The sequence below is a fragment of the Euprymna scolopes genome, chromosome 29, assembly GCF_053919585.1.
Source record: "Euprymna scolopes isolate OS-2025 chromosome 29, ASM5391958v1, whole genome shotgun sequence".
In the NCBI taxonomy this organism is placed as follows: domain Eukaryota; kingdom Metazoa; phylum Mollusca; class Cephalopoda; order Sepiida; family Sepiolidae; genus Euprymna; species Euprymna scolopes.
In genome coordinates, this window is record NC_136510.1 from 74,031,747 (window position 1) to 74,056,472 (window position 24,726).

The 24,726-nt window shown below is 32.5% G+C and overlaps 1 protein-coding gene across 4 annotated transcripts in view; it reads left to right on the forward strand.

The window, feature by feature from the left end:
- Positions 1-24,726, forward strand: part of LOC145252720 (uncharacterized) — a 141,473-nt gene that overhangs the window by 78,092 nt on the left and 38,655 nt on the right. For all 4 annotated transcript variants that reach the window (XM_080112560.1, XM_080112562.1, XM_080112559.1 and 1 more), the window contains 6 exons: positions 110-227; positions 5,692-5,737; positions 11,920-12,013; positions 16,553-16,693; positions 20,254-20,375; positions 23,649-23,751. In XM_080112560.1, the coding sequence (XP_079968686.1) occupies positions 110-227; positions 5,692-5,737; positions 11,920-12,013; positions 16,553-16,693; positions 20,254-20,375; positions 23,649-23,751 (624 nt within the window). The remainder of the gene's footprint in view (positions 1-109; positions 228-5,691; positions 5,738-11,919; positions 12,014-16,552; positions 16,694-20,253; positions 20,376-23,648; positions 23,752-24,726) is intronic.

Here is a 24,726-nt window from a genome sequence, read left to right on the forward strand (position 1 = left end):
TATTTGTTTGTATTTTTTTTTGTTTTTTTTTGTTTAATTTCTCAATTGTTAACTGTTCTGCACTTTTACCTTTTGTTTCTTGTTTGCATTTTTTTGTTGTTGTTTTCAGTGTGGCATAATCCTAGGAACCATTCTGCTTCTCTTTTGCACTTGGTTGACCCTTGTCTCCTGCCAGTTGCTGATGAAAGCAGGAATAACATCAAGACGAAAATCATACGAATTTCTAGGTAAATTTTCACTCAAATTACTCTGGCATTTCCTTGTTAATTCTACTTGCATTGTTTTCTTTTTGAAATATTCTTTGTCCTTTAATTTTTTAAACTGTAATTATATACATTCAGGGTTTACCAGCTCAACTAGTTTAGCAGCGGCTCGTACACCTTAAAAAAAAAAACAAAAAAAAACAGCCGTTCTATTTATACCTTAAAAAAATCTGTGGAAAAATTCAATACATTTCCAACATTATTTTCAAATAAGTCATTTTTTACTTATACTTAGTGCTGGAGGAAAAAGAATGAAACTTCCACAAAAAGGAACGCACTCATATATATGTAACTGAAAAAAAGAAATAGGATGTTGTCATATTTGGGTTGGTGCATCTGCCACTAGTCTCTTGTTCCTAGACAAGATTAAAAAGAGAGTTGCCAATCTGATAGGTCCTGAACTTCAGCCTCTGTCCCATCAACAAAATGTTGCATCCCTCTGCCTGTTCTACAAGTACTTTAACGGTGAATGCTCCAACAAACTGCAAGCACTTCTGCCCCCTCGACGTAGATACCCCCGACAAACCCGACAAGCAGCTAAATCCCACCCCCTTCACAGTAGAGATCCCTGAATGTAGAAGAGCCTTCTACTCCAGTAGTTCCTTCCCCAGAACAGCTAGACTTTGGAATTCCCTTCCAGGTCCCTGCTTCCCCAACTGTACTGACATGCAGAAGTTCAAGTGCAACGTGAACCAACATCTTGCTGCCCAACTCCCTACACAGTACCCCTGACGCCTATGTCCTTGATAGTAGCCCCTACAACAAAGTGGCAATGTGCCTTGTTTGGGGTGAAAATGTAAAAAAAAAAAAAAAAAAGGATGTTCAGACTTTCGGTAAGGAGTTACCAGTTTTTGTAGGAGTGTTAAAAAAAAAAAAGTAGAAAAACATTGACTCCCTTAACCAATATAATAATTGTGGTGTGCACATATGTAAATTAAATGATGCTGTAAAAAAAATTTAAAAATAACTCCTGAAAGTGCTCACAGAGACATTAAGAAATACTAAAGGGTAGTTGAATCAACAGAATGAGAGGATACGAGAAATACGATTATTCCTAAAATCAAGATGCATGAATTCTTTTTTTTTTTTTCAGTTAATTGTAAATTACAGTAAATTGGAATAATTAAGAGAATTTTGTTTTCAAACATAACTCAATCCCAGAACAAAAATATAATTTAACATGTATCTTAATAAAGTGGGGAGAAACAAAGAGGAGAGAAAGGATTAACTCAAATTTAGTATAATAGATTCTTCTTTTGGGACTGAAAGTCAGCACATAAAATTGGACCTTTTCAGAATTCTTTATTTATAGAAATGTAATTATCAGACAAAAAAACAATTTTACTTTTTTACTTTGCATTGAATTAAACATTATGTGATCTCAAGAAAATGACTAGAGACTAATGAAGAAAAAGCGATTTAGTTCAGAGATGGAAGTCTTTTTGATTGCATGTTTCGTTTGGGCTGAGTTTATAGGCCAGAAATTCCTGCAAACACACCAAACTCATAAATTTGTATCTTTGAGTATAGATTATTGTACCTAGCAAATTCGTTCGGTTGATTAAGCAGACTTGTTTGTAGAAAAATACAAAAATGTACTTTTAATACATATATAATTATTTTAATTTAATTTTTTTTTTTTCTAGTTAAGCATAAAAATTCATAGGACTTTAGAAGACAGGTGAGAGTTGCATTAGTGAATTTTTTGCAAACTGAGCATGTTTTGATTGCAATTTTGAACCTAGTTTGTGTCCTTCGTTTTTTAACCTAGTTTTTATTTTTTAAGATTGATTCCCTCCCCTCATACACACACTACTTTTTTTTTGCCTTATTATTTGAGGTTGTTTTATTGTTTTGTTTTGTTTTTCTGTGGTGTGTATTATAATTGGGACTTTGACATTTTTTATTCAACAAAGTAACAATATTGAATAGATAATCTGATGTCCTGCTGACTTAGCAAGCTTAGAGCTGGCTCAAGGCACTTCTTTGAATAATGGCAATAGAGAGGCACTCATAGTCAATTCATGGGCAACTTGAGAGATTGTATTTTGAACCTTTTGTTGTTTTTTTTTTTAGATTTTGCTTTTGTTTTTTCTAAATTTAATTTTTCTTGTGATCGATGTTTTTTTTAGTTAAAAATCTGAATTCACAAATTGTTAAAAGGTTTTACCACAATTTTGATTTTAAATTCATTTCAACTTTATTGCAATTATTAATAGCACTTATCTAAAAGGAATTATAATAAATAAATTGCTATAAGCATATATTTACCCAGACAAATGACTTCCTACTTAGAAAGTGGCCCACACTAAATGGTGTAGCCTATACTGAAAACCCTATCGAAAATATGTCAACACATGAGAATATCTGAAAACTGATTATTTTTGTTGAAATATGTTTATTTACAGAAAGTTTTTTTTTTTTTTATAAATATTACAAATTAAGATAAATGTTTAATTACAGAAATTATATGAATTAAAATATATAAATGAAAAAGAAAATGAATGAAGGTTTACTTTGTCTAAAAATATGAATTTCTAATATATAATAAACTAGCCTCAGTGCCCGGGTGTTTGGAGGTGTGAGTTGAGCAAAAAAAAAAAAAGTGGTAGTAGGCAGGCAGGCAGGCTTGAACCCATACCGCCAAGGAGGAAAAGAATGTGAAAATAAAAAAACCTGACTTCTTTGCTGTTGTGCCTATTGCCAAACCGAAAGTGGCGAATGTTTAAATTAAGGCTCGTCGATTGAAAAGAGGGGATGACTTTGGAAAATATTGGCAAAAAAAGCAACCCCTTTCTGTAAATAAAAAAGTGCCCAGTTGAGGATGCAGGAATTAATGTTTTTAGCCAATTTTTCGATATTTGTCATCCAAAGGATTGAGCTTCAAAACAATACTGATCTCGTGAAAATCCGTTGCCTCTGTCGAAAGTTTTAGGCAGACACACATACATATATACATGCATTTAAACAGACAGGTGAGATTTATATTGTAGATGAAATAAACATCATGGAATAGAAAATGTTTATTTGTCCACGAATAATTAAACTTCGTAATAAACACAAATTCAATAGATGATATTGCAGAAAAGGTTATTTTGAATTCGGCTAGGCCATTTTCAACAACTGTAAAAAATGGATAAATATGTGATTGTACTAACAAACCTCAACTGACATTTGTTGTTACCAATTGATCCATCATGCTTAAATACACATCAAAATGTTATATGACAATTGTACAATTGGAATCTAGTGTAAGGTAGTGATAGCTTGCTTGAAACATAAATACAGAAAAAAAAAAAAAAATTTATAAAAGAAAAATTTATCTGGGGAAAACACTATCCTTTCTCATATTCCATCGTGTGTGTGTGTGTCCCACTAGTTCCCACACCCATTTAGAGATCGACCTGCTTTTTTTTTTTTTTTTTAGGTTTTTGAAACAAACCAATAAACCATTGATGTTCTAAATTTGCAATGGGTTAGGAGGGCCTACTTAACTTGCCTTTTGTCTCCTTCTATTTGATTCGGTACCTATCTCTTTTCTTTTTGTATTTGTTCCACTCCCCATCATCTTTCATGTCATTTTTATTTTTGTAAATAAAATTAATTTAAAGAATACTTGGGAATATTTTAAGTAGGATTAAGCCCATTGAATGAATGCGGTAAGCTAAGAAAAATAGACAAAATGTGATATGATTACCTCAAACAATTTTGGCCTTGTTCCTGATTTTTAATTTTTATTTCCAATTTATTGTTAATTTTTGTTGCATATAAAAAGATTAAATGCAGTAAAAACATTTTTGTCTTCAAACGTTTCCTACTAAAATGTGTATGTTAAAAATTATGAAATAGAAATTTTTTTTTCACCCTAAACAAGACATATTGCCATTTGGACATATAATGGACTACTATTTAGGATCATGCTTAGCAAAGGACTATAGGGAGTTGAAAAGCAAGATATCTGTTCACCATTTTAACTTCTGCAGGTTAGTAGAGTCAGCAAAACAGGAAATAGAGGGAATTCCAAAGTCTAGCGGTCCGAGGGAAGAAACTATTAGAATAGAGACTTAAACAGTGAACAGGTGGAATTCTGCTGCCCGTTACATTAGTTCAAAGTATGTTCATCAAGGGGGAACTAGTATTCTGTGTTCATCAAAGCATATTACATTAAAATACTTTCAAAACAGGCACAGGAATACAATATTGCAGTGATGGGACAAAGGTTGAAGCCTGTCCAATAGTGTGGGGCCTGTTAGACTTGAATCTTTGTTTGGATCCTGTTTAAAAGTGAGAGACTAATAGTAGATACACCAGTACAGATGTGGCAACAATACTCAATGCATGTACAAAATTTAAAAAAAAAAAAATGTATAAAATTTTACAAACTTTTTGTGATAAGGCTTGATAATTTGTATTTGGATTACTCAAATTACTCTTTTCATCTTGAATGTTATTTGTACATTTCGGTTAAGGTAACCTTTGTGCTTGTTCTGGTGCATTTTTTTTTTTTTTTTTTTTTGCATTTAACTTTCACAAATGTCCAGAGGTTAGATGTTGCAAGCTCACTCTCCAGTTCTCATAATGGTTCAACTGTCTCCAAAATCCATTCCATACGGTTTTGTTTAATCACTTGTTTCCAAGTTTTCTTTAACTGGCCAATCTTCTTGCGATTTAAGACATCCATGTTTCTGCAACAGTAAACCATCCAGGAGCATAAATTCTTTACATGACCATACCAACATAAAAGTCATCCTTAGGATAACCTCTGCTGGGTATTTGGTGCTATCTGTCTGAAGATACTGACTTTCTGACATAAAATGCATCAAACGTTGGTGTTATTGTTTTTTTTTTTCCTTCAGTTTACAAAACTCAATGTTTTACAAAAACCCCCCAAAATTTACCTCTACAGAATAACAACACCAAACACAAGGAATAAATATTTAGATATAAAGAACTTTAAGAATAAAAACATTCTAAAATTCCTGGATTTGACATTAAATATCCCAAAATCAGTTGACAAGCTATAAACCAAACCAACCAAACCAAATCTATGCCAGGCAAATAAATGGTAGTGCATTTTATTGAGTTTGATAATCTACACAGAATTTCAAACTGAACCCTTTATTTAATCCACAAGAAGTAGATTATTCTTATTCTATCAGTCAGGAGTGGGAAGAAGTTTTTAATAAAAATCATTTAAGACTTCGACTGTGTTGTGACTGACAGAATGAGAATGATGTACCCCTAAGAATTAAAGTTTGAAATTCCATATAAATTCCAAAATTTGACAGGACACACTTGAAGAAGGGCAGAGGTTACATTGGCCAAAATGTTTTTTTTTGTTTTTAAATAACTGCGAGTAGTAGTCCAAATATAGCATAATATTGTTTCTCTTAATGACTTATATTCTTTTTTCTTTTCCTTCCCTTAGCCTATCACACATTAGGTGGAGGTGGGAAGTTCGTTATCGAGTTTCTGTAAGTATTTCATTTCTACTTGTATAAATACTTTTGGCCATTTTGCAGTTAAGACAACAAAACAAAATATGGTCAAAAAACAAATATATAACAAATGTTACTAAAGGCAATATAAGTTAGTCTTCTATCTACCTGGATGTTTTTTTGTGTTTTAAATTATTTTTTATTTGAAACAAAAGTAGTGTTAGAACAAGAAAAAAATGGCTGACATTAGATGGTCGTCTGGGAAGTCTTGATAATCACTCAAAAATCGAAAATTAAATCCTTCAATAATTGTCACAAATCATGCAAAAATGTAATGTTTTACCAGTATTTTGTTTACTTTTCAATTTTTGAGCGATTATCAAAACTCCCCCCTGATGACCATCAGCTATTTTTTCTTATTGTAACTTAAGACTTGACACTATTGTTGTTTCAAAGTAAATAAACGCTTTAAAATAAGTTAAAACACAAAAATCTAATTCATGTAGGTAGAAGAGTAAGTTATCTTGCCTTTGGTAACATGTATTTATTTGCTCTTTCTGGCCATATTTTTAATTTTTTTTTGTCTACAAAATGCCTACATTTTTGTCCTCTAATCTTTTTTTCTTTTCTGTATTTATCCTGCTGAAGTGGTATTATGGTGATTGAGGTTTTTCTATACAAATTTGTTTTATTGTAACATATACTCTAATCAATATCCACCATCTGTTGCCAAATGTTTTGGTTTCTTATGTAATCTATATTTTAAATGTTTTTTATATTATAAAGATATTTATTCAATAAATATGTAATTCAACATTTGAAATAAAGTTATTAAATTCAAAGTTATATGCTTAAAAAAACTTTGGTGCTGTCCTACTCTAAATCTGCCAAATTAAAAAAAAACTTTGTGTGTATGTATGTATGCATGCATGTATGTATATGTGTGTGTATATATATATGTTTAAAAAGCCAGCCAACAAAAATTTTTAAACAATATAAATGAATGTTTATCTATTTAAACCAATCTATTTCGGCAAATACTCACCTTTATCAAGATTTTTTCTTTCTTTTTCTTGCACGGCATGCTGACACTGTAGGCAGGATAAATCCATTTGGTGTCTGGTTTTTTAAACATATTATATACACGTGTTTCTATTTAATTATCAATTAATCAACGTTTTAAACACAGGAAAAAAAAAAATCAAATATTCCTCTCTACACATACCAAGTGCAATCCTGGATTTTATACAGGGTGACAAAAAAAAACGGGTCCCAACTCTAATTAGGCCCCATTTCTTAGTGTTTTGTCAGAATGAAATTAAACTTTGGTCATAACTAGTTTATTATATTCAAAACATTACATCAAAACAAAAGGGTCTTTGGCCTTTTTTTTCTCCGTTCTACAGCATATGTTCTAGATGGCCTCCATTTAGCTTTTGTTTTTTGGGGGGGGTCACTCTGTATATGAAAAACACACCATTGAACCACACCAAATGGATTTATCTCGCCTAGCAGTGTCCCCACATGGCGTAAAAAAAAAAGACATGTCTTGATAAAGGCGAGTATTCAATGAAGTATATTGATTTAAATAGGTAAATATTCGCTTAATAAACAAATCAAATATATATGTACTAGCAGTTTAGCCCGGTTTTACTTGGGCCCTATGTACTGTTCATAACTTTATGTGCATATATATATATATATATATATATATATATATATATATATATATATATATATGATTAAAAAGTTTGACTCATGTCCAGGTAACCTCCATCTAAAATTTCAAGTGTTTAGATCCAAAATTGGCGGAGGAGTTTGGTAGAGTCTGCAACAGTCAATTCTTACTACTTTGACCTCTTGGCAGCCAAAATTTCACCCAAAAACTGATTTAAAAGCTTGCTGCATGTTTGAATACACTTTATGTAAAATTTCAAATGTTTAGACCAAAAATTGGCTGAGTAATTTGATAGAGACCACAGAGGTCAATTTTATTTTTAACTTTGACCCCAATTTTGACCCCTTAACATTTATTATTTTGGGCTCAAATCAAATTAAAACGTTTGATCCATGTCCAAGTAACCTATATCTAAAATTTCAAGTGTTTAGACTCAAAATTGGCGGAGAAGTTTGGGAGAGTTTTCAAAGGTCAAATCGTTGAACTTTGACCCCTTGACAGCCAAATTTCTGGCCGAAAACAAATTAAAAGATTTTCTCAAATTTTCATACCCCTTATGTCAAATCTCGAGTCTGTAGACTGAAAATTGACAGTAGTTTGGTAGGGAAATGTGCACACACACACACACACACACACACACACAAACAATTTCACTTTTATGCACTCATGTGTTGATACATACATGTATCAATTTTCAGTATTTCAATAGTGCTCAATATATATGTAGAGCTAGGTATTATTTTATTTTTTATTTTGGAATCCTTTGAGATGAGGCTTCATAATTCTTGTGGACTGTTATCCTCATCTTTATAGTTGTTGTTGCTTCATCTTCGGGACCCGTGGCGCAGTGGATAGAGGTGTTGAGTTTCTACAGTTCCAGATAAGCATTGTCTGAAGTGGTTTCACTCCTACCCAAAGCAGGCCAGAGGATTAGTTTGCAAAAAACATGGTAAGACCAGTGGCGTACCTATGTAAAATGGCGCCCATGGCAAAGTTTGAATGTGCGCCCCTTCTTAATAATTTATACCTTAGATATACCTAACTACTAATTTTAATTTTTGTCAAGCAATTTTTGCGCCCATGTCAGAGTGGCGCCCATGTCAGAGTGGCGCCCATGGCACGGGCCATGCCTGCCATACCCTAGATACGCCACTGGGTAAGACAACTATGAAAGGCAGTAATTACTGTGGATACAGTTAGAAAATTCATCATTCCCATCCTGTCATTGTTAACCACCTGAAGAAGAAATAACTATGAAGATGAGGATAAGTCTGCAAGAAAATGAATACACCTAGAGTTAGTAAGTTTGAAAATATATAACAATGAAGCTACCACATTTCATCCCGACGTCCTCTAGTGATGAAACACAGAAAATTATGTGTGGCTTAATTACCATATTTTCTTACCTATTATTATTATTATTATATATGTATATATATATAGTGCGTTGGAATATGTTGAAAAGAAATCAATGAAGTACTCAATCGCGATACTGTTAAGACTAAAATACAAATTTTCTAAACAGGAAAGGTCGATCCATGTCAAAACAAGGAAAACATGGTATGTCTCTTGGGAAGCGATATACAAACTGCCATTAGCATATTAAGCGATGCTCTTTGCGTAAACAAATTGAACGTAGGCATTTGGACGATATCAAAACACTGTTAATTCACTATCCGCACAGCAGCAGCCAAATAGCGTAATGGTGAGAAGTCTTGACTGTCATTTAGGTGATCGGGTTTTGATCCTGGTTGACGTAGTTGCCAGTCTAGCCGCACTGATGAGCTGTGATACAGCAAAACTACTGTATGTGGATGACTGTGTGTATGTATATTATGTTATAATAGAATAAATTATGAAAATAAAGGGTAAAGTTGCATCAGAACTTTATTACATTATCAAATCAATAAGGGCAACAGAAAGAGGAATAAGAGAGGAACCTCTTTAGGGCATGGTATTTCTAAGCTAGATGCTTCTTATCAAAAGGAGAAAAGGCCAACATTATACAAATGTAAAGGTAAAAAGACAACACCGACTTTAAAAACATTCAGATTAGAAATTAAAAACTTTTTAGATTAGAATTGGAACCAAAAAAATGTTTATAGGGAGTGAGGCTGATATGATGAGGATGAGAGAGAGGGGACAGAAAAAAACAATGGCTAAAAGAATATACAAAACAATATATAAGAGAATGAAATAATAAAAAAATTTTAAATTGATAAAAATAGATTTCAGAACCTTAAAAAAAATTTTTTTAACTTCAAAAGATTTTTAAAATTTTCAAAAAAGTTTTGATGACAATTAAATTATAAAATATAAATAAAGCATGACAAAGTAAGTACAGAAGTAAAAGAAGAATAAGAAAAGGGAAAAGTAAAAATAAGAAAGTTAAAAAGTAAATGAACTCAAATTCTTGCAAGATAATCCGTCAGAAATTAGGTGTACTCCAGTATAAAATGAAATGGAAGTTAATATCCAGTATATTCACATGCAGAATAACCCAGAACAAAGATGTCAATGTTTGTAATGAGTTTGGAAAGGTACCGAAGAAGTAATTCAAATCTGGGTTCTTGAATGGGGAAATTCTCATGGAAGAAGTTCCTTTAAAACCTTTTTGATATACATTTTATGCACAAAAAACACTGATACATGGAACCTGGGTCAGCACTCCTTGTGCATAAAATGTATACTAAAAGGATTTCTAAGCAATTTAGCATTAATCCAAAAATAGTTCACGTACAATATTAGGGTGTCTAATTCAGTAGAGAATAGCAGTAAAAACAAAGTGAAATTATTTTATAATATATTATAAAATAATTTATCCCTATATATATAAAATGAATTCATTTTTCCCCTCTGATTTTGACTTTAATAGGATTAAAAATCAAGACATTTCATGCAAATGTAATATGCACAAACTGCAGCACAATATCTGAGGTGTGTTATAGGCATACTACCTCTCCACTTCCTCAATAATCGCATTCACATTTTATATCTGTTGTACCACTATATCTGTTGTCCACCGCACATCAATAATTATTTCCTGTGAAATATGAATTCATTTTCATTTTCCATGTAACAATAAATAGCAGAATGATATCGTTAATTTTTAGAAGATATTAAAATCTGATAATTCTTACTTCTCTGTTTAATTTTTTTTTTTTTTTTTTTTTTTTATTCCATCAGATATGTAGGTTATACACTGCCATGGTGACACAAAGTGACTTTCCTGATGAAACTATCATTTTACCTATATTTCAATGTGTCATTAAAAAAATGACCTCAACATCATCTTTGATAGTCATTCCAAATTTGCCATTTCCTCACTTACCTTTAATTGAAATGAATACATGTGACACCAACACTTGTATATATAAAATGTGAATACACGTGACACCAACACTTGTATATATAAAATGTGAATACACGTGACCCCAACACTTGTATATATAAAATGTGAATACACGTGACCCCAACATTTGTATATATAAAATGTGAATATGCGTGACACCAACACTTGTATATATAAAATGTGAATACATGTGACCCCAACATTTGTATATATAAAATGTGAATACGCGTGACACCAACACTTGTATATATAAAATGTGAATATGCGTGACACCAACACTTGTATGTACTACATGCAATCGCACTTGTGTGAAACTGTTTAAAAGTGAAAGTTTAAAAAAAGAAACTGCCAACAGACATATACCTACAAACATGTACTGTCCATACATATTATATTTCCCTCCCTTTTAGGTAGTCAATATGTTGTGGTGGTGCAGTGATTAGCCAATGCACTCTGTGTAATATTTTTGAGTTCAATACGAGATATTGTTCCACTTTCGTTATAGAATGTTGGAAACCTGCCTGTGGTCCTTCTTGTAAACACTCAATTTTGAAATTAATTTGAACACGTGAATGAATCTTTTTCATCTGAGTTAATATATACATCTATAATATAAATCTCACCTGTCTGTTTAAATGTATTTATGTATGTTTGTATAAAACTTTCGACAGAGGCGACCGATTTTTACGATCAGTATTGTTTAGAAGTTTCGACCCTTCGGACGACAAATATAAAAAATTGGTCAAAAACATTAATTCTTTCACCCTCAACTGGGCAATTTTCTACAAGGGTGTCGTTTTTTTGTGTTGCCATTTTTGCAAGTCATCGTATCAGTTCGAATGACTTTTCTTAATTTCAACATTCCGAACTTCCGGTCGCGTTTTGGAGTAGTGGTAAGTTGTCAGATTTTTTGATTTTTTTTACTTTCTCTTCCACCTTTGCGTTACAGGTTCGAGCCTGCCTGCCTACTGCCACTTTTTTTTTTTGTTTTTTTGCTCAACACACACCTCCAAACATCCGGGCAACATCAGCCACCCAGGCTAGTGTGTATGTATATGTATGTATATATATATATATATATATATATATATATATATTAAATGATTTTTTATATATAGAAATGCTTAGACTTCTCACCATGTGCACATTTTTTTAATATATTTTCATTTTTAAATTTTTCCTTTTTAGATTGATTGGGTTGCAGTTGGGCACAATGATAGCACAGATAGTTGTTATTGGTGATTTAGGACCATCAATTGTATCAAAATTTACTGGATTTGAGGTGAGGTTTTTCTTTTTTTCATTGAATTTTTGATTTCTTCTTTTTTTTATTTTTCTCTTATTTTTGTTTTTATTTTTGTCTCTTTATTTTTATTCTTTTTCATTTTTGTCCTTTCAATTTTCGTTCCTTTATTTTTTATCAAAATTTATTGATAAAACAAAAAAGCATTTTTATTTTTTTTTTATATTATTTTTTTATTTTTGTTTGTTTCTTTTTCTTTTTTGTTTATTTCTTTTTGTGTCTTGTTTCTTATTTTGCGCATGACAGTTTATGATCAACAAATCTACATTGAGTAATTATTGTTAAAACTATTTTGGGGGTTGGAAGAAGTAGTAATCTCTTATCTACTAAGCATTGTATGTTTCAACATATACACATCTAAATAGCTATTCCCAAGTAGCGATTGCATGAACGTCATATTTGGTTTAACATCCATTTTACATGCTGGCTTGCATTGGATATTAAGAAATTGATGTTAAAAAGAGCCTATCTCTGACCGGGTCTTTATTTATCTCTTTTTTCTCTCTGGTTAATTTTTATTATTTTTTTCCATGTTTTCCTTGATCTTCTTTTGTGAACTAAACCTGCTACCCCAACTGTTCTACATATACTAACAGAAGTTTTTTTTTTTTTTTCACAGGAATCTAAAAACACTATTGAAATTTTCCTGTTTCCATCTGGGGTCACTTAGGTTCATAAAATAGCTGAAATATATCTCTATTATTATATAAAAGTCACTTTGTGTGTGTGTGTGTGTGTGTGTGTGTGAGGAGAGTTCCTTCCTCATAGGCTCAGCCATTTTGGAACCTATCTTTTGCAAATTTCACACAAAGCTAATTTATGTCCAACAGTGTTCTTAGATATGTTTTCTTCTTCTTTTTTTTTTTTCTTTTTTTTTATATGGTAGTCACCACTTATCAAGGCCCAGAAGCCACTCAGGGATAAGGGTTATTGTGTGTACAGTAATCAATGGGACAGTATCATAGTAATCGTTAGTATTGGAGATTTGATAAAGTGTCATTACTTAAGGGGGCGGTTCATCAGGAATTTGTTTATGTTGGACTTGAAGACATCCAAGTTGTAGTCAGGTGGGAAACAGGCAAACGGAAGAGAGTTCCACAGGCGTGCACTTCTAAGAAAGAAGCTTTGTTCATGGAATCTACGTTTTGGTTTTGGCACAGATAAAGAGTAGGGAAAATTATCGATAATGGTTTCAGCTAGATTGGTGTTTATTGGGAAAGATTGGCAAGGGGGTACCAGAGATTGGAGCTCAGACGAACACTTGCCATGGAAGTAACGGTAAAACAAAGATTGGCTTGCAACGTCTATTCTGTGGGAGAGAGGTTGCAGAGAAGAGAAAAGGGCATCCCCCACTAAGCCACGAAGTCTATTTTGTACTATGTCAAGGCAGGATAGGCTATTTTTAGCAGCTCCTGCCCAGATGTGGCAGCAGTACTCCATCCTTGGATATACTTGGCTTTTATATAGATAGAGAATTGCATTAGCAATGAGATATCTTCTAGAGCGGTAGAAGTAGCAGTAGTTTTGTGAGGAAATTCATCTGATAAGTATCAAAAATTGAAAAAATTCAATCTTAAAAATAGCTTTCTCTCTTATAGATAAAAAAGAATAATTTTTACAGGGGAATATTTTATGTTACACCGGCAAAGGAGATAATAAAAGTTTAGCAAATCATTTCTTAAAAAAAATTAAAAAAAAACCAGATTTATTATAATCTGGAGTTATAGCTTAGTGGTAGAGCATTCGACTACAGATCGAATGATCCCCTGTTCAAGCCCGGGTGTACCTCACCATTTTATTTTAATCTTTTCTTGTTAATGAGTTCAATTTACACTAAAAGAAGAGCTACCATTTAAAATCGCTGCAAATTATTTCTTCGTTTGCATATTTTGAAACTAAACGTTCATCAGAAGTAACTTTTTCTGGGCATTCATCATCAAGCCCAAATATCAGCTGACGTAAACAAACGCAGACAGAATTTGATGAATGAAATTTTCATTATTATTATTATTATTATTTTCCTACAAATTAGTCCACTGGACAAATTATTTTTTTGTAATATATAATAAACAATAGAGGATTGATTCTATAATAATACATACGCAATCTGCATAAATTAAAATATCATGTTTTAAGCATATTGTATGACTGTCAGCTAGTTGGAACATAAAGAAATGAAATTCATTTTTTTTTTTTTTTTTTTAATAGATTGTATTCGTTTCGTAAAACTAAAAAAAAGAAAATTAAAGAAAAAGGTGAAAAATCTACATGTAATATTTTTATCAATATTTTAAAAATTTAAAATTGGGTTCTGAACACATATAGAACACCATCTTGGGAATTGACCCTCTAAGCGCTAACATCCACATCTTAGTTGTCTGTCGAGGCTTTTTGTTGTCAGTTGATGTCAGCTTATCTCGGACCTAATCCAAGCCACAGCTTGCATTCAACTGTCTCTAACTGGAAATTGTCTTTAACTGTCTCAAACTCAAGACTGTCCGTAAATTGTCCTTAACTACCGTAAATTTTCACAAAATTAACTCTGAATATATTGACCTTTATGTCTGGTCCTTTATCTCAGTCACTGCCGCACCTTGATTAACAAGACAATGGGGAGAATGTTGTTCACGAAGTACACACAAAAGCAGCTGAAATAGAATTGACACAAAAAAAATGAACATAGAAAAAATTCTTAGTAACATTTTTCTTTTCATATTTTATCTCCAAATTATTATTTTTTTTTTATTTTACATATTTTGAGCTGTTAAAAATAGGGAAGTTTTCCTGCTTAGTTTGTAAAATAAGCCTTGGGTGCAACTTAATTCTTTGTCATATTTATAAGCATTGAGTATGCAAGAAATGCAGTGGAATTACTGGTAAATTAAGAGTATAACCAGTTTGTACACAAGAAGTATAAGACAATAAAGATGGATGAAAACTCGGATGTAAAAAAAAAAATACATGGCTGGCCAAGTTATTGAGGTTGTTCAGAAGTTTTGTTACTTTGGTGATGCCATTGGAACACAGGCACTAGTGTGATTTGTAAAAGTAAGAGGTGGATGGAGTAAGTTCAGGGAAATTCTTCCATTCTTAATCAGCAGTGTTACCACTGTCAATCAAAGGAAGAGTCTATCTGGCATGTATGTATGTAGTGTGATGATTTATGGAAGTTACATCTGACTAGTGAGGGTTGAAGACATGCGTTGCATGTAGAGAAATAATATGAGAATGATATAATGGATTTATAATGCGAGTCTTAATAACAGGCTTCAATCCAAGAACCTCAAAAAGATTAAAATCTTGATAGTATAGAGATATGGATACAGAACAGGAGACTTTGATAGTATGACTACGTTTTCATTGATGCATAGTGAATAAACCAAATAAGTCTCTCTACATACATGTGCACATGTTTATATGTGCTGGTCTTTTTATTCTCTTCACCATCACTGTTTCTCTTCACCGTGTTTCCTGTGTTGCTGAGATTCTCATCTTTTTAACTGAAACCAATAAAACTTTTCATGCATGAAAAACATAAGGAGATGTTTGCTGAGTTTTCTCAAGGAATTCTGAAGAGAGAATTTACTTAGGAAACTAATATTTCCTTACTAATTGATTACTTAACTTTCTAACTTAAGAAATGAGTGACGCAGATGAACAGAAACATTGGTAACATTCGCTGAGATTATCAGTTTTCTACAACATTGGTCATGTGTCTCATTCACATGGCTTCCTGGAGAGAACTGATCTGAAAAGCCTTAGTTTTTTCTAGCTTGAAAAACATAATGTCATTCATCATATCCTCATATTGTTCGACTGTTTTGTTTATGGCGTTTGACCTTTACCCTTGCCTTGTCATTCATCTTTCATTCGATCCTGAGAATGATTCTGTTTTACCAATTTGAATTATCATGCACTCAGTGTGACCCTTGTCAAAATTTGCACTAGATAACTTGATCACTACTAATGTAATAATAATAATAAAAACACCTGGTTAGAGATAGGATTGATTGTATAAAATAGTGCATATTTAGAATAATACTTATTTAAAAAACAAAAATATAGAAAATTTTTTATTAATGTATGTACTTGTGACGGAGGGATGATGTCATATTACAAAAATGACATAAATTGATCAAGTAGTTTTTTTGATTTTTTTTTAATTAAGAAAATCAAATTTTCTGATTTTTTTAGCAACTAATAAAAAAAAAATATCACAGTCCGTAAATCTCGAGAGTCAAATGGAGTTGTTGACCTTTGAATTTTAACACATTCTAAAACAATATGGTTACTCCCAACCCTCTCTTTGCTTCCTCATAAAATTTGATTTTCTTTAAAAAAAAATTGCTTGATCAATTTATGTGATTTTTGGAATGATATCTTCGTCCCATGACGAATACGTGCATCATAAGGATTTGTCTGTATCTTCTGTATTTTTGTTTTTTAAAATAAGTGTAATTCTAAATAAGAACCATTTTTTTTTTTTCATACTCATGTTTTTTATTCTCATTATTTCAGAACACAAATGGACTACGATCAGCATTGATTGTAATACTGTGCCTTTTTGTCGGCCTTCCCTTAGGCTTACTGAAGAATGTCCGTTCACTTAGCAGTGCCAGTACGATGTGTATTTGTTTCTACACAATATTTGTTATTTTTGTAAGTAAACTTTGATTATTATGATGACAGCATATTAAACTATTATTATGATGTACAAAAAAATAAAAAAAGATAACAGAGGTAGAGTTTTCATTCATGCAAAAATTGGTGTGTCCTAACTTTAACTCCAATTCTATAAAAAAGAAAAATCCAGAGGTTTTGTTTCCCTTGGTTATGTATTTTACACATAATAGCTTGTTTTGTTTTTTTTTTTTAATTTTTTGTTTGTTTTTTAATTATATAGATAGGTATGTGTATATGTTTATATTTTTATGGATTCATTCCTAAACTCATCAACCAACTTGGCTGAATGACTTCTCTCCACTTGATTTGATCCATTGCCAATGATGTCATAAGTGTATTGAGTGTTAATCTATGTTTCACATACTGTTTGATCTTATCACTCCACCTCTTCCAAGATCAATCTCTTCAATGTAGGGTCTAATCTACTAAATTGTGGTCAAGCCTGGATCTCAGTTCATTGAGAGGGGTTAGGGGTTTTATCAGTAAGCTTTGAGAAGCATATCCATCGTATCATTGCATGATCACTACAAGTTATGATATAAAAATGTTTATAGCTCTAGCCCACTACTATATTGATGAATTGAAAAACCTTTGTATTATAAAAATTTATATTTGAAATACATGTGATGACAAACAAGAAACAACAGAAGACTTATTCGGATTAGAATAATTGATACACGTGTAGTGAGATTTCATAGTTTTGTACTTCGCTCAAAAGTTCAAAAATAAACAGCAAGGTAATCATAAAATAAGGGTAGTTATACTAAATCATTCATTGCACAGACACACACACACAATCACACGCAAACATATATATATATATATATATATATATAGTCTTTGAAGTTTTTAACCTTTAAAACTATACAAAAAAATATTTTTTATCATTCATTAGAAAACCATCTAGTCAGTAAGTCATTTAATCACCTGCAATCACTGCATCAACTTGCTCTCGAATTTACTATAATACCAATAATTTATTTTTCAAGAGATCATCAGTTGTTTACCATGAAACACTGTTTCGGGGATTTAAAAACAAAACAGTATATTACATCATGGCTCCCCAGCAGTGTTGATCAAACACCACCACCCTTAATCTTAGGAAGAAGACATGTTACAAACATTTGATCCAATTTCCTATTCTTAATTGCAATTACTAACCTTTTCATACTATAAAAATGAATTTCTTACCTGTGCGATTCATCAATTTCCACATTTAAAATGGATACATTTTTTAATTTTTTAATTTATCAGTCTTGTATTTATAAGATTAGGATTAATCCATTTAACTACTTATCACCCCCACTATGATTAGTATTTAGTATATTTACATTCTTATTTATTTAAAATTAGATATATAAAGGTTAAAAATGTTTTTACATATATACATTTTTTTTTTTTAATATATAAATTTATTATATGTAATTATAAATACATTTTATACATTGCTAATATAGTTTTGGATTTCCTTTATTAATATAGTTTGGTTTATCTTAAATGATTCAAAAGCATCAGGATAACGAACAAATGCTTTATTTAACTGTTTAAATATTTTATTTTTATCCCCACCTTGTTTTATCATCCTTATTACTAGGGTAGAAACTGGGGGTATAAAATCTGTTAATTTTAAAGTAACGCGAGCTATTCTCAAAAACTCTGACATAATGGTTCCATAAAACATAAAAACAGGGCAGGTGCTATCTTTATGGGGAATACGTACTATTTTAAAGGGGAAAGTGTTTCTTTTATCAAATATTTTATAAAGAAAAATCCCATCCTCAATTTTTATGTCTAAATCCAGAAATGTAGCCTGTTGTCCTCTATGTTCACAATTCAATTTTAATTCGTTTGAATATATAAGATATATATATATATATAAAAATATTAAGAAACAAAAGCTAACAGGAAAAACGCCATCAAAAAACTGGCTAAACATAATTACAAAATAAGCCTGTTATGGAAATAGTCACCCAAAAATGCAAAAAGAACAGCGTTGTTTAACCCCTAAAAAACGTGATAATCTACTTTTTTTGCCTAATACATTTAAACAGCTTTTGAAAAAGTATTTGTTTATGCCCTAATCCAGCATAGTATAAACACCCCCAATCTCCCCATGTTAAGAATGGCTTTCGAGGTTGGGGGGGGGGGGTGTTTATTCCGAAAGCCATTCTTAACATGAGGAGGTTGAAGGTGTTTATACAATGCTGGGTTAGGTCATAAAAGATACCCTCCTTCTTTTTTTTTTTCCTTCCAATTTTTGTCCGTCTGCTTGCTCGTATCTTTTTGTTCACTCGGTATAATCTGGCAGTTTTCGCCGTTCGCTAGGCATTGCCAAGTGAGACACGGCGAAAAATGGGATTTAAACTAAAGAAGTACCCAGTAACTAATTTATTAGGCTAAAACTTTCTATTCTCATTCTGATTGCCTATAAGTGGAGGACAATGTTTGCACAAAACACACATTTTGTGGTTTAATTAATAATATTCACTTATTTTTTTATTTATATATTCATACTTTTCCTCTTTGGATATTTATTTTCTGAAGCACACTGAAATAATCATGTGTTTATTTAGAAATGTATTACAAACATTAGCTGCCACTGGGAAACAACGCCCGATGGTGGAAGTCAAATTATTTTATTTGGGCCATGGCCACCAGTGTCCACTATTTTCTAGGGATAGCAGTAGTCACCAAGAACAACTGTAGTTTAATTTGTTTTCAAGGAGGGTCCTTTAATGATTCTGTTCTGGATCTGTCATGCTTCCACCGGGTAATGGGTTCTGCGAGTGTGTGTGTGTGTGTATATATATATATATATATATATATATCTTTTTTTTTTTGTTTTATTTTACTTCAGTTGAAGTTCTCAGAAATCAAGAGGCCCACAACCTGGGGCTAACACTTGAAATCCATATGAGATACATAGATATTTGAATGTTCCGCTTAAATTCTTTATCTCTCAATCACTGAGTTAATAAAGAAATTGAGAACGTATTTTCATCTCCCCAATTAACCATTTTCATACATTGTAGTATATCTTTCATTTTGGTCTTACTGGATTCCAGGACAAGAATTTATCTGGTCTGGTGGAGTATCCAGCTTCGTGCTATTACTTGAGGTAACATCACTTGGAGAAGGTGCACCATTCCTTGTAAAAGCTAATGTAAGCCATAGTGAGGAGATCTTATTTGAGTAGTAAATACTATGTGATTTTGAATATTTGGTCAGGGTTTACTTCTATGGAAAAAATATCCTCATGCCAGTTGTTCTGATAAACCCCTGTATGGAGAAACCTTAGACACTCGAGGACAGTGTCTAGTAGGCATATATATATATATATATATATATATATATATATATATATATATATATATATATATATATATATATATAGAGAGAGAGAGATAAAATTAAATCAAAAGTATAAACTTGAGTAAATATAAATGGATAATAAAAAACACACACACACACATTTTATTTATATATATATATTTTATTCAAATTTTGCCTAAAACTTTTTTTATTTTTATCTCCAGATGATCTTTATTTCAATTCCTACTTTATGGTTGGGGAATTGGTTTGTAAAAGTCAGATATTGGCGAACTGAAGGTTTATTTCAGTGTATTCCAATTTTTTCATTAGCATTTGGATGTCAAACGTAAGTATAAAATAAAAAAGCATATTTACCTTGCTCAGCGTTAAATATCTAAACGAACTGATAACAATATTATGTTAATGTTTAAATGTGCCACAATGCAAGGTTACCAAGATTTAGAAGGGTAGAGGAGTCTTTTTTTTACTTATAAGAATATGATGGATAAACTTTTAGAAATTGATTTTCAAACTAAACTATCTCTGGCTAGGTCTTTGTTATCCATCTTTCAAGTCTACTCTTATCACTTCATCCCATGGTTGCTGTGAACTAAATTTGCTACCTCAACTGTTCCATATCTATTAACTCAAAATCTCTCATCGATTATTTTAATGTGACCATATCATCAAAGTCTCCTGTTCTACACACATTTAATCTTTCCCTGCAATTGTCGGAACTAAATCTGTCTTTGAGACTCACATTACAAATCAATCATATTATTCTTATATCATTTCTCTCCATGCAACACATTTCTTTAACCCTTGTTGTTGGTCAGGTTCCACTTTCATACATCATCTGCTGATTAGTAATAACAGAAGTTCCTTGAACTTCATCGACTTCTAACTCTCACAATCATATGAGCACCTGCTCTGTCCTGTACTCCAATGATGTCATGGTAATCAAATTTCTTAAACCTCAATAACTTTACCATCCAGAAATACTTTCTTCACCTTATTTATCTTGCAATTAAACCACTCCAAAATCCTATGCTCTACTGTCAAAACCTGCCACTCCAAAACTCGATGCTCTGCTGACGAAACTCGCTACTCCAACATACAAATCCAAAATTGACAAGTGCAGTCATTACCACATTGTTCACCATCGCTTCTATTATCGGAAGCAATCAGCACTGTGGCTTTATTCTGGCACAGGAGCTCCTTCTTGCCTGTTTCCCTGACTCTGAGGACAATATCATGCAATGTGACCAAACTTTCCACAATTATAGCACCTTACTCTTGGTATCTCCTTACAATCTTTATTACAATTTTTATAAAGCACGATCCTCGACATTTGAAACCCTGAATGCTTGTTGATTCCATATTTCTCTCTGTATTTCTTTGTTCACTGTTCCAGTCTCTTAAATTCTTTTTTTGACTAAAATCCATGCAGTTGGTATTAGTTTGCCAACGTCCATTCTCTTTGAGGTAACTGTTGTAGTGCTGGAAATCCCATAATGAAAGCAAGTTTGGTTATATGATCGAGGCCTATCTCTAGGTATCCTGCTAGTCCAGCCAACCTTTTGATTGTATTGGCGTAAACATCAGCCAACTCTCCTGTCAACTTGAATCGTTTTAGCTTTTCATATTTGGTGAATGCCATCACTAGTTTCATTTCTATTTGTCCTACATCTAATTTGTCTTCTTTGCTCATCTCAAGGTAGAGAACCAGCACATCTCCATTGAGAAATAAAGAAATAAAACTCGCAAGTGCTTACACTTTTTGTAGCTTAGCTTTCAATTGTACCTTTTTGATCCACACAATCCCATCCTTTCCCAATCTCAGTAGTCCTTATTCCATGAGATCTTCATGCCAAAATAGCTTGCATCACACCACACCACTCCTATTTCTGTTTCAGGTATATGCCAAGCTCCAATAACAGGGTTATTTTTTTCTACATCAGCTAGAATCTCCTGTATTACTTTGACAGTTTTGTAACTCTGCCCTCCTAGTCTACTCTTGGCCCTGGATATGACCTTAAACTATATCCGATGGTGAGGCCTCAGCTTGCGGGCTTTGAGGAGTGTGGAGCCACCATTTAATTGCCATTGCTCCCAAGTCCACTCTGACTCAGAGTAGTAGTACCTGTTAAGGTTCCAACTATGGGTTAAATAGAAACCGATTTGAAAAAAAATATATTCTATTAAAAATTTTTCTTCAAAATCACTGGATTCGGCATTAAATAACCTGAAAAGGGTTGATATGCCATAAAACAACCAACCAACCCAGTCTCCTCCATTTGCTCTTCTTTTAGCATAACTGCATGTAACTCTCTCCATACTGCCAGTCTACCAATTCCACAGTTAATCATTGACAAGTATGCTACTAATTGATAGTGTATTACTTCTATAGTTAACCTTGTCCAATTCTTCAAAGTCCCAATTTCCCCAGGATTATGTATATTTGGGGCAGGATCTATCGATTGACAGGCCATAAAAGGGAAAATCAGGACAGTGTTAGATTTCCTTGAATCAAACTCTTTTTTGGCAGGTCATACAGGAAGCAATGTTGTAACAGGCGTGGTCATCAAAATTGGCAGTTTGGTGGCAGAAGATGCAGCATGGGTGAGAGAAATCGAAATAAGAACTGATTCAGCCACGATACTAAATTGGGTGAATTCTATAGTGAAAGAATATGAACTAACGGTGCTGGAAAAATGATCCTAAAATGGAGATTAGGGATGCTTGAACGTTGTCCAGTAAAGGAGATGATAATGTACAATGGCACTGTTTTTTTGTGTTCTCCAGGCTGTTAAAAAGATGCAAGATATGAAGCTATTACAGGGCAGCCTATAGGTCCAGAGGTCCTGGATATGACCTTAAACTATATCCGATGGTGAGGCCCCAGCTTGCAGGCCTTAGGGAGTGTGGAGCCACCCTTTAATTGCCATTGCTCCCAGGTCCACTCTGACACGGAGTCGTAGCACCTGTTAGGGTCCCAACTATGGGTTAAATAGAATACAACTTAAAAAACAAATATACTATATTAAAAAATCACTCTTCAAAATCACCAGATTCGGCATTAAATAACCTGAAAAGGGTTGATATGCCGTAAAACAAAACAACCAACCAACCAACTATAGGTCCAGAGGAAATGGAGGAGTGGAGCGACATTACTGGACACTCAAAGCAATAGCTGAAAGTAAGAATGTCACCTGAAGAGGCCACATTATGGTGCCACATGGCTCCACAGGTTGGATAGAGAAAGGACACAGTGCTACATATACCAGTTTTTAATTATGAATGGAGGCACCCAAGAGATAAATCCCCAGAAAGCAATGAGCAAGGACCCTCCAGAATCCAAATAGGAGAAAGGGTTTGGATGAAATCACTGTATGCGCAATGTATAATGCAATGGGGAAGAGGTGTGATTACTAGGTGCAATCCTCTAAAAACTTGAATGTAGATGGAATTCCATGACATATTTTAGATTTAAGGCAAGATAAGTTACTTTTCTGTGATTAAATGCCTTTGATAGCATTTCAGACCACATTTGTTGTTGTTTTTTATTATTATTATTAATCATTTTTCTTTTTCCATTTTTTTTTTTCTGTTTCTACAGTCAGTTGTTCATCCTGTACGATGATCTTCCAGAGCCATCATTCAAGGTGATCAACAAGATTGTCAGTAATGCTGTCAATATTTGTTCTGTTGCATATCTATTGGTAAGTATAATGAAATCTTTATTCGTCTCAACCTTCACTGATCAAGTTTGATTTTCATATATCATCATATTACATACACATGACTGATAGATTTTTTTTAATCAATAATGGTAACACTCTGCTGGTTAGTAATAGAAGTTCCCTACTCCATCAACTCTTAATTGTTGTAATCACATTTAGTGGCTGTTCTACCCTATGCTCCAATGGTAACAAAACTTCTGAACAATCTCAACAGCTTTGCCATCCATCCATATATATATATATATATAAAGTCTATATTCCAAATTTCAAGGTTTTGTCCATCTTACCATTTATTTCTTTCAGCATATTAAAATGTTCAATTCTTGACAGCACCTGTTTCGTAGTGTAAAATCATTGATGTAATTATTATGTTAATTTTTTTTAATTTATTCCGCCCTTAACTCATCAGAAGAAAAGGAACTCATCAAATTTAAAAGAAAATAAAGGAACATGGGCATGATTACAAAATCTGAAAATCAGAAGAGAAGTTGCAATTGTGTTTTCTTTTAGTTACATCAAAGTATATATATATTATTTAAACTTGGGGTCACTGCTTATCAATTTCCGGAGTCCATTCTAGGATATGGGTTAATGACTGTCTGGTAGATGGTAAGACAACACTGTGTTGATCAGTAATGGTGGAACTGGGGTAAAGTCTAATTAGATTAGAGGACTGTTCAACAAGAACTTTTTTACATTAGACTTGAAAACAACCATGTTATAGTTAGCTGGAAAGCAACCCCACAGCATTGTGTTCAACAAGTGGACAGTTCTAGGAAACAAACTTTGCTCATAAAATTTTTGTTTTAGGCACAAATGGAAAGTAAGGGAAATTGTTGACAATTGTAGCTAGACGAATACTTGTTGCAAACATTTCAGGGAAGAGGGGAGGCATAGATTGAAACTCAGCTGATCACTTATCCTTCTTCACATCCATGTTCATTATCTTACACT